This window comes from Cryptococcus neoformans, chromosome 10 (assembly GCF_000149385.1).
Source record: "Cryptococcus neoformans var. neoformans B-3501A chromosome 10, whole genome shotgun sequence".
Lineage (NCBI taxonomy): Eukaryota > Fungi > Basidiomycota > Tremellomycetes > Tremellales > Cryptococcaceae > Cryptococcus > Cryptococcus deneoformans.
Genome location: NC_009186.1, coordinates 672,437 through 684,637, shown reverse-complemented (window position 1 = coordinate 684,637; position 12,201 = coordinate 672,437). Strand labels below are relative to the sequence as shown.

General features: G+C 47.6%; 5 protein-coding genes across 5 annotated transcripts in view; 2 read left to right on the top strand and 3 right to left on the bottom strand.

The window, feature by feature from the left end:
* The window catches only part of CNBJ2090 (hypothetical protein), a gene marked incomplete at both ends in the record, with an annotated part of 15,632 nt that extends 13,416 nt beyond the window's left edge, over positions 1 to 2,216 (bottom strand). Inside the window, 4 exons of the mRNA XM_768122.1 lie at positions 1 to 1,010; positions 1,110 to 1,258; positions 1,309 to 1,745; positions 1,804 to 2,216. The exon at positions 1 to 1,010 is cut by the window's left edge and continues 351 nt beyond it. Coding sequence (XP_773215.1) covers positions 1 to 1,010; positions 1,110 to 1,258; positions 1,309 to 1,745; positions 1,804 to 2,216 — 2,009 coding nt within the window. The remainder of the gene's footprint in view (positions 1,011 to 1,109; positions 1,259 to 1,308; positions 1,746 to 1,803) is intronic.
* Positions 2,217 to 3,041: 825 nt separating this feature from the next.
* On the top strand, positions 3,042 to 4,262 carry CNBJ2080 (hypothetical protein; the record flags this gene model as incomplete). The annotated part of the gene is made up of 6 exons (XM_768121.1): positions 3,042 to 3,118; positions 3,190 to 3,277; positions 3,333 to 3,410; positions 3,474 to 3,508; positions 3,571 to 3,655; positions 3,720 to 4,262. 6 exons carry the CDS (start codon positions 3,042 to 3,044, stop codon positions 4,260 to 4,262), a joined length of 906 nt encoding a protein of 301 aa, XP_773214.1.
* A 276-nt stretch (positions 4,263 to 4,538) lies between these two features.
* CNBJ2070 (hypothetical protein) lies at positions 4,539 to 6,940 on the bottom strand (the record flags this gene model as incomplete). The annotated part of the gene is made up of 8 exons (XM_768120.1): positions 4,539 to 5,739; positions 5,788 to 5,831; positions 5,888 to 5,993; positions 6,042 to 6,085; positions 6,136 to 6,226; positions 6,275 to 6,384; positions 6,434 to 6,557; positions 6,609 to 6,940. 8 exons carry the CDS (start codon positions 6,938 to 6,940, stop codon positions 4,539 to 4,541), a joined length of 2,052 nt encoding a protein of 683 aa, XP_773213.1.
* A 256-nt stretch (positions 6,941 to 7,196) lies between these two features.
* CNBJ2060 (hypothetical protein) lies at positions 7,197 to 8,323 on the top strand (the record flags this gene model as incomplete). The annotated part of the gene is made up of 2 exons (XM_768119.1): positions 7,197 to 8,147; positions 8,204 to 8,323. 2 exons carry the CDS (start codon positions 7,197 to 7,199, stop codon positions 8,321 to 8,323), a joined length of 1,071 nt encoding a protein of 356 aa, XP_773212.1.
* A 1,384-nt stretch (positions 8,324 to 9,707) lies between these two features.
* CNBJ2050 (hypothetical protein) lies at positions 9,708 to 11,688 on the bottom strand (the record flags this gene model as incomplete). The annotated part of the gene is made up of 13 exons (XM_768118.1): positions 9,708 to 10,051; positions 10,105 to 10,313; positions 10,366 to 10,406; positions 10,467 to 10,574; positions 10,627 to 10,769; positions 10,823 to 10,910; positions 10,959 to 11,031; positions 11,084 to 11,159; positions 11,210 to 11,224; positions 11,286 to 11,339; positions 11,412 to 11,487; positions 11,544 to 11,568; positions 11,630 to 11,688. 13 exons carry the CDS (start codon positions 11,686 to 11,688, stop codon positions 9,708 to 9,710), a joined length of 1,311 nt encoding a protein of 436 aa, XP_773211.1.
* Positions 11,689 to 12,201: the final 513 nt, after the last annotated feature.

Sequence of the window (12,201 nt, the reverse complement as noted above, 5' to 3'; positions counted from 1 at the left end):
AGCGTTAACGAGACTGCGATCCGCTCAAGGAGAATCAAAGAAGGTTTGGTCAACGCGAAGGGCCGAGCGCTTGAGGAAGTGTCGCGACGGCCTTTCTCAGGTGCCCCCATGTCCATGATTACACGTCCTATGTGAAGTTGCCGGGAGGCAGGGCTGACTTCGAAATTTGGCTTTCGACTATCTAGCGCCATGAACCGGTCTTCATCCATGCCTAACCCACGCGCAATGATGTCAACCATCTGCTTCCGCTTTTCTCGAGATACTTTCTTCGTGTCCAGAGACGCAACAAAAATGTCAACACCTTCTAGAAAAATCTCATCCTGCAAGACAGAGTTGGCAAATACAGAACCGGACTGTTCTAATGCGACCAGAGAAGCGGAAGATGGGAGATTGCGTTCTACTCTCGCGCACCACTTTTCAAGGTCACGCAGACCAATGTCTCTCGCCTTGACCTGTCCAGAAAGCTTGTCAAAAGGCCGAAGCTCGTGCCAGATGTTTACCAACGTGGTAAGAACAGTTTTCGGTAGGCGCTGGAAGCGTGCTGTGAGGATAGCCAGAATATCTTCGTCGGAAGGTGCGGCCAGAAAAACTTCCGAGAAGATGTGATGGGCGTAAAATGTGGGTGCTGTATGTTCTTGTCGAGTTGTTCTCGTCACAAAGAGACCAAAGCCGTCGCCCGCTTCAACAGTAACTCTCCCTGGTACAGCAAGCATGGCTCGCTGGCCGGGGCGGGCACTACGAAGGCTCCTGGCAATTCCTGCTAGAGTCACCAGCATTTCGGTACTCCCTCTGTCCACATCCTCGAACACAACCCACCGTCCTGCCCTAATGGCTTTCGCTAAAGCTCCTTCCATCCACTCAAATGTTCCTGGCTTGTTAGGCGAGGAAACATATGTCCCGATGAGGCTTTTAACATCGATGGAAGTGTCGGCAAGGGGAATGGTCAATATTCGGCTGGAAGGCCGCTGAGACGGGAAAAGCATAGACGAGAGGTACTGGAGGATGTGCGTCTTCCCCGAAGAAGGAGGCGAGGTGAGCAGTATTGGAGATGAGCGTTGGATAAGGGGGCATAAAGCCCGAAGCGCCTCATCAGTAGGCGCTGTGCGTACGTGCATGGTGGTAAAAAGAGGGTTGAGAGCGGAAGATCGAAGCATCAATTGATCTGCGACAAGGACAATTCGAGAACATAGATCCGACCGGTCAATGACTGGAACATGCAGGTAACTGATGGTTGACGCTTTCGCAGCATGTCGCCGAGCTATGTCGTTCATCAGCGGATATCGCGGATCGCGATGACAAATTTCTAACCTTCATTAATCCTTTTTGACTCGATCACAGGCAACATCCATCCGTCTATCTTCACTTCTTGGATTTGAAAACCCCCTTGTGGTAATATCACAGTCTCGAAACCGAAAAGCACCTCCGCATCGATGTCCGCCACATTGCCGACAAAAGTCTTCTCAGCCTCCATTCTCTTCTTCTCACTCCACTTCTGTTGACGGGCGAGCACTTGAATTGCCAGTAGCCGTAATCCTTGGTCGGGATGGTCAGTTCTAAGGGTGTAGAGTTGCGTGATAGGCCAATTATTGCGAGTTGCAATGGAAGGATCGACAATTATAAGTCGCAGATAGATTAGAAGTAATATGTGTAATCGCGCCGTAGGGATCGTGGGTAGATTATTGAAATCAACAAGAGCCAAAGGGCCATTCCTAAAAGGAGTCCGTAGGATGAATGTATGTACCAGACTGTAGATATAAACTTAGATAAGCGTCACGGAGCAGCCGTCAGGCAAGGATAACATACCTCCAGAACTCTGGATTGATCTCCACTAATAGTGAGAGAATTGATAATCTTCGTTCAAGCAGATCATAGTCCAAAGACTCTGACTCTTCTATCCAGCGAGCTAGCAAATCCATCAAAATTGGCTGAAATCTCAACTGGACATGATTGAAGACTCCTGGATACGATGCCAATGATGAAAGGGCTTGAAGAAGTTGTTTTATGGAAACAGACGCTTGATTCGAAGCTGAACAACTGAAAAATATGTCGGGGATAGAGATAGGTGAATGACTTGAAGTAGATGAGAGGTTGAGGTCGCCAAGGAACTTATCGACTTGGCTCCAAAGGTCGATATAAAGAGGTCTAGGGGCATCAGTGGCCACCTCTTTGGGAGGGTTGACCTGCGTGTCCACCTCCATGGTGTAATCCTCCGCCATCTTCTCGTTTTCTACAATCCAATGGCTACTGATCCAGGCCACGAATGAAGAAATGTAAGAAGGTGGTGATTAGGTAAGTTGATGTTATCGTTGCGAAGTAGGCTGAATGAAGTGACCATTCACCAACGGAAATTTAAGAGCAGCAAACATGATCCCTTCACGGAGTTCGAAACAGCTCCGCTTCAGATCAGCCAAAGAACAAGATTACGTAAATTCCTTTTTATTTACGTAATTATAATAAGTGACCGCTTTCGTGTTTCGTGAGTTTCGCGTTTTCAGCTATTTACCCAGTGTAGAGCCGAGCAATCTCCGATTCCTGAACGACCACCAGCTTCGTTCGGAACAGTGATGTCTGTCACTGATCATACTCTGCTCTGATTGATGATAAAGCAGAAAGGGAAGAAGCTGGGCAAGAACGCACGAGCACATCATGCCGGCGGGAAAGCAAAAGAACAAAAGAGCACAATAAATAATTAACAAACGGAAATATGATCTTAATACGCTTCATTCGGACCTTTATCAGCGAGAAGCGATGGTGCCTGAACAAAAAGCCCGAAGTCGTTTTGTTCATCTGAACCCTGAATGAGGCTGCACTATTTTTTCCCTCATTTCTTATTGTTCTCCCAGTGAACCTTCTCAGCCCCCAAACATGCACTATGTCCAGGCCAGCAGCCCATTGCCCTTCTTCTTATATATACATTCCATACAAAAAACAATCATTTCATTTTTCTCAGATTTTCGTCCCTGCGTACTCTTGCCTCCTCTCACGCTTCTCTTGTTGTCACCTCTGCCTATCCTGACAATTCGTCAAACTTCAAAAGCAACATGGCGCCACACCAATCCGACATCTTTCTGTTTACTCGGCAAATGCAAGGGTCCATACCATCCTGTGTGGTTGAGTGGTTGGTCTATCACATCCTTCTGGATTGAGACGAGCGACGGAAGAGAGAGATAACTAACGAAATACTTTCAGCATGTCTGACGGCAACATCACAAGTTGTTCCAGCAATACAGACTATTCATGTCTTTGCGCTTCCCAATACTACATCGACTCGGTCGGAGTAAGTATTCCCTCCGCCATTCATTAACAGAATAACGGCTGATTGATGTGAAAAGGCGTGCATGAACTCCAGTTGTACCGCGTCTGAGAGAATCGCAGGAGAGGCATACACTGGTCAGGCCTGCGCTTACTATGTGACTATGCTTTCTTTAGAGGTTAGTTTAGCATTCAGCTTGCTGACAAGCATCGTCACATAGGGCACACCACTGACAAACACCACCTCATCCTCGACGTATGTTCTCGGCCATTTTCAGTATCAAACAACGGTTACACCCGCTGATAAGATACTCCCAGCAATACATCTGTGACTGCGTCTGGCACCGCGGTAATCGCTGATCCCGTTATTTACTCTCGGGCCTATGTTAACATCCAAGCTATTGTAAGTCATTGGGGATCCTACACACTGTAACTCCAAACGACCTATATTGATAGACTTCTATCAGTTCTCATCCATTTGCGGCGCTCTTCTCATACTCGCTCTGTTGTCTGGTTTCCTCTCTTGCCGATCCCGATACAAGCGAGAACAAGCCTTCTCACAAAATAGAACCTGGACCGGTGTTGGCTCCACTACTCTCGGTGGCGATACGAGAAAGACTTCTCGCTTCTTCACCCGTACCAAAGACACCAGAGACCCGACCGCCACCTTTGCCACTGACAACTATGGTGTTAACAGTTCAACATTTGGGGGTGCAACTACTTCTCATACACCAGGACAAGTATCCTTCGGGCCGGTCTACGGTGCTAATGCGGACTATGGTGTTAGCTCAAGTGAGGGTACTGGTGGTAGGTTCACCAATCGACTACCGGCTGGTGATATGAATAAATCCGAAGAATGGGAGATGGAAGTGAGAAAAAGCAGCATTAAGGAAGAAGAGCTGGAAGTTGAGAGCCCCACGACGTCAAAGGGTCCTGGCAGTGACACTGATATGGATGGGAGCACAGTATATCTTACGAGATTGGACAAGGATGACCATCACGCGATATGAGGGAGATTGTGGTGATTTTCCATGCTTGCTGTTCGTGATGATCAATTAACGGTGTCCATAGAAAATACAATCAGTAATGTAGTATTGTAGTAGTGTAAAGGATACAAAAATAAATCGCATGTTTAGTTATGTATTTGGGATCTCTTTGTTGCTCTGGGAAGTAGTAGATAATTATTTATTCATTTAAATTGGCACATAAGAATACATGATGGTGATTGGACAAAATCATTATGCGTTAACGTAAATTGTTCACTATTATTAATCTCGTGCGATTACTCATAAAGACTCTATCTTCTTCCTGTCATTTTTCGCTTTTTCGTACCAGTCCTCAATCATCTTTTCCCCTTCTTCTTTCAACTGGTTATAACTCCTTTGCATCTCAGCTCGGATAAGAGCTTCGAGCTTCATCTGCTTTTCCTGCTCCGTTAGAGGTCGGGGTTGGGAAGGAAGATGGGGTTCTTGGGTCTGTTTTGGTTGGCTCATCTCCTCCATTGTAGAAGAAGCACCGGCAGGCGACGAGAAGAGATCGTCTACAACCTTCCTAGCGGCCAAAGCCCCTCGAGTAAGAGACGCATCCATTGCTTCCCTGGGCAATGCTGCATGTGGAGAAAGTTTTGTGGGTCGGGTAGAACGAAGTGTTGCCTTTCCACGAGGAGTGGAGGCTGGTGAAGAAGTGGGTGGTATATTCGCAAATCGGTCAAGTTGGGAGAGAGGGCGAGAGCTGGGGGTAGGTGATTTGACAGGCGGTGGTTGATGAGACGGCGGAAGCGAGGGAAGAGCCTTTAACCGAGAAGAAGATTTGGACGATTTTGAAGCTGATGCTTTTGAAGCAGGCCTTATAACTTTTGGAGTTGGTTGTTCATCGGCTGGTAATTCCGCCTCTGAGCCAGAAGGCACATCTACCTCAGTACCAGCTTTACTATCCTCTTCTTCCTCCACTTCCTTGTTCTGCGCCTTTTTTCTCCCTTTGGCCGTTGTAGCAGCTTTGGCCCTCGTTTTTTTCTCAGGCTTTTGGGCAGGTTCGGCTTCAGATTCTGTTGGAGCCTCTATCCCTGATTCCGCCGCAACTATCTCTTCGGCCTCCGGCTCATCCGTTACCTTTTGCTTTCCCTTGCTTTTTGCCGTTGCTTTTTGCTCCTTTTTTTCTTTTTTAGATTTTGCACGAGTCTTCTTCACGGGTATTGGCTCCTCGACATCGCTTTCCATTTCTATTTCCGTGTGGTTCTCCGCGACTGGTGCATCCTCCTTGATCGTCTGGGACCCGGACACGGCTTCATTCTTCCCAGTTTTCTTTTTGCCTTTTGTCGCCTTTGCCTTGGTTGTCGTCGTGGCCACCGCTGTCGTCATCGTCACGCGAGCCTTGGTCGTTCTTCTGGTTGAAGTAATGGCCTGCGAGGCGGAAGCGTCCTCCTCAGGGATATGCTTCGTGCCCTCTACTTCAGAGGCTACGGATGCTACTATCGTGCCCCGTTTTGGTCTATGCCGCGTTAGTTTGCATCCAAATGAAAAAAGCCAAATGAATTACCTTTTTGGGGCCTCAGACTTTTTCCGCCGTCCAGAAGCCTTACTCTACTATGAGTCAGTCATGGAGAACTATTGATGGGCTGTTTATAGAAGAAACATACAGGCTTTTCTTTTTCAACATCTGTATTCTCCTCTGCGTCTGAATGATGTTCGGCATCCTCAGGCTCAGAAGGTTCGAGAGGGGCTACTGTTGTCCCCCGTTTAGACCTAGAAACTGTCAAATGAATGCACAATAACCAGCTAGATGTGTCTCACTTTTTAGGGGCTATAGACTTTTTTGGTCTCCCGGATGCCTTGTTCTGCATGATGGGTAAGCATGACATGCATAGCCAAGGTAATGGGGACATACAGGTTTATCAGCGATGCCAGACCCTTCAGCTTCGCCTACTAGTGTCGCCCTGAAGAAATGACAATCGGGAACTTTCGACTGATGAATCTCCCTATAGTTTTATGGTCAGCATTTACCACCTTCTAAAGACTTTCCATACCAAGGGTCATCTGTAGCCTCCCATCCTTCCACGCCGTATTCGCAGTACGGACATATCACAGCGTCCTTGGACTCTGTGGAGGGGTTGTAGACGAAGCCAGCACGCGCAAGCTATTGGAGATATTAGTCGCTGTGGAATAGAAACTACGCTCTGACATACAGCTTTTACAGTTGGAAGCCACCCTGATTTTTGTTTGTGGGGCCACCATTTCTTGAATGTTTGAGCCCTAACTTCTATAGATTCGGCAGACTGTGGAAGAGAGTTCGCTGTTTCATAGACAGTCCTAACAATATATCAGTCCGAAATCCAAATGATCGCATCCTCATATACTTACGTGTACTGCCCGTCGCTCCTATCCCTCTTCCTCTTCTCGATCTTGACCGCACAAAACATTTCGGCCCAAGCACACCCTGCCCTCTTCGCATGTTCCTCGAAAGGATCATCATCTTCATCCCACCCTCCCAGCTCCAGATTGCATAGAAAGCAAGTGCAGTTGTCGAAGGAAGGCGGTGATGTTCCAGGAGTATGATAGAAACCAGCCTCTGCGAGCGCCCGCGGGGTGAGATGCGGGTGGGTTGATGCTTCTAGAGGGAATTGCGGCTTTGCTTTTGATTTGGGTTTGGTGACAGCATTAAACGATGCCAATCTATTGTCGAGGTTCTGCATCTGGAGCGTGTGTGGAGGTAGTGATGCTGTCGATATGAAAGACAAACGGCAATGTCAGAAGAGTAGACGAAGATGGGTGCGTACAAAGCGGTAAACAAAACAAAAGTAAATTGACGCGTCTGTTGTTTCTAACAAGTAAATAAGCTGCCACAGCCTTATTTCCCGAGTATTGCCGTTGAGATTTCGCCCCGAGCTCTCTTTACATTCATTCTTTCAGGCGACCAACACAGATCCGCACACCCCGACATCTCCCCCCATGTCTCGCATCTTTCGAAGGGCACTCGCCACCTTCCCTCCCAGGGCAGGCCCGTCTTCAACAACCCCTTCCACCCTCTTCCCCTCAGCATCCTCGGCCGCCGCAACCCTCCCCATTGCCGTCCGACGTCGTCGCACTGAACATCCTCCACCAAAATTCGCTTCCCCCTCTCCGCTCTCTGACCCTGCCTTGCACGATCCCGAGTCTGGAAAGAAGTTTCCTTTGCCTCTTGAACAAGATTACAGGGACTTGTTGAGGACTTCGGAGTTTGACGGATCGTTGAGCGACGCCGAGTTACGAGCCTTGTTTTTGAAGGGCACTGCCGAATGGAAGGCACGAGTCCGAGGCTACGCACCTAGAGGCAAGAAGGGCAGACATGCGTTTCTGCTCAAGGTGATGGGCGGTCAGAAAGAAGCAGAGGGAATCGTTCCCCAGGAAGCCGAAGGACAAAACGCAAATCCCAACACCATTGTCGGTCAGCGAATCTACCTTCCGAACATTCAAATCCGTCTTATGAGGAACCACACCCCTCCCGGAGAGGCGTACGATCCTTTTGTTGCTACCTTCCGCATTCCTCCAAGCATGACAAAAACCGATCTTCGATCATATCTCGCTGCTGTGTACAACCTCCAAGTCACTTTTATCCGTACCGACAACTATCTCGCCCCTGTCGGCCGTACACGTACCGGCCAAGTCAGGAGATTAGGAGGCAAGGGCAAAACGTACAAGAGGGCTGTCGTTGGTTTGACAGAGCCTTTCCACTACCCCGATGATTTGGAGGAGCTGCATGCTCAGAGTGAATACGAAGGATCTGGCGATGCCGTGACGAAGGCGAGAGACAAGTGGCTGCAAGACAACTACAGTTTGAGAATGATGGAAGAAATGAGGGACAGGGCGCTGTTCAAGTACTACAAGGGTTCCAGGTGGAGGGCGGTTAGCCAGTCCAATGTTGTAAGTATCCATCATTTTGATGAAAAATGGATACTATGCTGATGGAGAACGTGTAGGGCGTGACGGTCAAGGAAATTATGAAGCGACGAAAGGAGAGAGAAGCCGCTGTGGCGGCAGCTGTCAAGGAACGGTATGCGGCTGTCAAGGAGTCCGCGGACACCACTCAAACAGCATAGACTTTAGCATGCACCATGTCACATGTTTGGGCTATCGTAAAACGTTCCAACTGACACTTCCAGGTGGATATTTCAGTGGCCAAAATAATCATCTATTGGGTTTCGGGAAATGCAGGATTTGATCCTTATCCTTCACAAATCTCCCCCATTGCTTCTTGCATACCGTCAGCACTTCAGTCATGTGTTATTCTAACCGGGTCTCGGTCGGACAAGTACTGTACTGTACAGTACAGTAGTGTCCTAACAACCTGTCCTCAAATGTGATGATTTGTTCCGTCGTAGGAAAACATATTCTTATTTGGTTCTACTGGCAACAACCATAGTTCGCTTGTCAGGCAGTTATCAGGCCGTTTTCGATGGTTATCTCACCCATTACTCTACACTAAAGCTCTTGTAGCCACAATAGTCTTGTACATGGAGGTTTGTTCGCCTCCAGTCACCAGTCTCGTTATAGCGCCTCGCCTCTCCTCGTTTGCTTGATGATCTCGATCCAGTGGTCTGCTATCTGCTGGGAGTCGCGAGTCCTAAACTTTCTGGAATGAATCAGTATGGAGGGGTGACAATCTGATCCCGCTGTATCATGGCTCAAACTTTTTATATGCGCTACGGCTATATGATGACTTATCGGTGACGTGATATGAATCTACCTGACAGTATTTCGGTAGTAAAGAATCCTTAACGTTCCTGTAGAAAATTCATTATGCCCATAGCAATATGTCAAGAACGTCAAAACATACTCGACAAGCTGGCTCAATCTTGTACTTTATCTTTCGAGTCTTAATCACCGCGCTTGGCCCTCCTGGCTTGCCCGGACTCTCTCCGCTTACAAGTCAAACCTCCGACTCGACTGCTTCTTCCTGTCCAAGGACCAGATCTCTACATACAGCGACCTTGAGAGATCTCATCCTTGTGACGGAGGCCAGTAACTATGGTCGGTCGTATATCCACTGACAGTTATGGTAGAAATAGCGTCCTGTGCCACTGCTGTCGAGGAAGAAAAAAGATGGCTTGACATCGATTAGCTATCCTTTCAAAACTCAGCTTTCCAATGAAAGTGGAGACCTTTCTTATCTGAGTGTACCTTCCGCGAACCACCATCACCTAGATATGCGAACGGGGGTGGTAACCTTAATGGTGGTTGTACTTGGACAGGTCAAAATTTAAATTTACGCTGTGCTATGGATGATAATACTCCAAAAGAGAGCTGCCTTTCTTGATGCATTCGTGAAGTAGTGGATAGTTTTACGATACAGTATGTGAAGCTAGATTTTTTGATTGATCATTTGCTGACGAGCCTCCGCGTCCTCAAGGCCTCCATCACTTTCCGCCTACATCGATAACAACACCATGCATCTCTATTGATCCCTCCTCAACGTATGCCCATTCATCTGTCCGTGTCTTGGAAAGCCGGATGTCTTCCCCCGGCCACATCTTCTCGCCCCTTCTTACCCAATAAACTCCTCCCGGGAGCTTGCTGCTCCCTCCTCGCATTACCTTCATCTTCCGAAGACTCATCCTCCTCTGGCAATTGTCCCAAGGGCACCCCTTCTTCTTCAAATGCGTTAAAAAGTGTAGAGTTTTGTGAACGATAAAGGTTACTTCGACGACCGTGGCCCGCAGAATTGAGTGATCCGTCGGGGGCATACCCAGAATTGGGCACAGTGCCATAGTTCCATCCGGCACTGTTGGATTCGACAGACATACGGCCAGACATGCTCATACGAGGGTCTTAAATCACCAGATCAGCCTGGAATTGATCATGGTGCAAACTCAATACTTACTCATAAGACCAGATTCGAGACTTGTAGGATGATGGATTTGCTCAGGCTCTCGGGAAATATTGAGAAGGAAAACACCCATAAAGATGACAAGGAAACCGCATATGAGAGAGATTGTGTTGACTCCCCCCGGGGTATTGAAACCGGAGAAAAGAATGGCAGAAGCGATAATGGTAGCAGTAGTGAAGAAGACATAGTATATGGGGTTGACACTGTAGTCATTTTTAGTCTCACATGCGTGATAGATCAAATTGGTTAACCTACACATTGGTGGAGAAGGTATCCAACGCCTTATTAAAGTAGTTCTAGAATTGACGCCATCAGCTAAAATCCTTCTGTCGGTCTACTTTTAGCGCGAGACATACCATTTGAACGACAATACATCCTACCACAACTACGCCAAATACATATGTGCTGACGTGTGTAAGCTGGTTGTTGCCGGACAAGGTCAACTTGATAGCAACACCAAAGCCCTGCAAATCAAAGTCAGCAAGAGAAAGCGAGTGCACCAAGCGGAAAACTGACCTTGATGGCCATAACAGAAACGCTTCCAACGAGAGAACAGATGGACAAGTATACCATAGGATTTCTGGTACCGTGTGTAGGCACGACACGATAGATCATGTACAAAGAGAAGACCGCAACAAAGGTTATGTAGATCAAAAATCCTGCGGCATGGTCAATTTTGGCCCAAAAAACGCAAAAAAGTCGGGAAAATAACCTGGTCGAGCAGCATAGCTCAGAATTTCATCGACGGTCTCGACCTCCTTATCTGAAGGAGCATGTAAGACAATTATCACTGATCCAATCTGAAAAAATTGCTTAGTAACGACTCTCGGGTATGAGGTCTTACTCACGATACAAGCAGCACAGCCGCAGATACCCAGACGTCCAAGCTTTTCATCGAGAAGGAAAGAAGCCAAGATGGCGCTTTTTGAACATCAGCGTGCGCTTTTCGGGGATTAGTGTCTTGACGAGTTACCCAATAATAACACTCATAGCTCCTAACGGCGTTACAAGGATAGCAGGTGCAAAGGTGTAAGCTGCAAAATTGGCCACTACAAAGCGGTCAGGATCAATTTGATATGCCAGTTTCAACCGCTCTCACCCTCTCCGATGACCACTATTCGATTCTTGTCAGCCATTGCCCACTCTCCATAGTCAAATGTTCAGATGGAACCCACTTGTAATCATACCCGCCCACCAGATGGGATTTTGAAGGTATGATAAATCATCCGCTACGATGAAGGTGAGCAAATATCCTCTCTGTAGTGACGACGCCAGCGCGACTGTTGCATCGGACGACATACAGGCATTCCGAGTGCCACTTTGCCGTTGATGTGAGTGAGAATAGTCTGGGTTACGAGCCGCAGCATCGTTCAAGCCCTGGTACGCATCGTGATCAGTTTTAAGGATTTATAATACACGTTGGAGGCCCATACCTTTTTGGTGATAATGAAACTGGAGCTGTAGGGATACGCTAATGAGTATCCTGGCATGAAGAAAGGAAATACACCGTGTGGCTTACCCGATCAAAAAAGTGCCTCCCAAGGCCAGGGCAAGACCGATGTACTTCTCCTCGATCATGGGGAACGAGAAGGAGGTGTCCTAGAGAATACGGAAGGACAAAGTCACGGAATGGAAAGAAACTAATACAATGACTAAGGTTGGACGAAGGGTGGATGGGTGTCTTTCATTTATTACCCTTGAATGCGCACCTCAGGGGAAAGGTCACGTGATTGGCACTCACCGTAAATGACCATCCCCTCCTTTTACACGCAAGACTCCGAAGTCCATCATATCCTTTCATCTCCTTCCCACATTCGACATGCCCCTGTATATACAACACTTTTGCACCCATTCAAATCTCTCATTTCCATTCTTTTCACAACAGCATTCAACAGACAACCAGCTACCGAATTTTCAGCACAAGTATACAACTAAATGGCATCCACTCTCGGCTCCTCGTGCAGCCTGCCGAGGTTCATGTCGAACTTGCGTATGAAGCTGATGGGCAAGCGCTCGAGATTATCAAGCGATAGCAAATCATTGTCTTCTCGTTCGGAGGATTTTGATGATTTTTCGTCTGGAAGAAGCTAC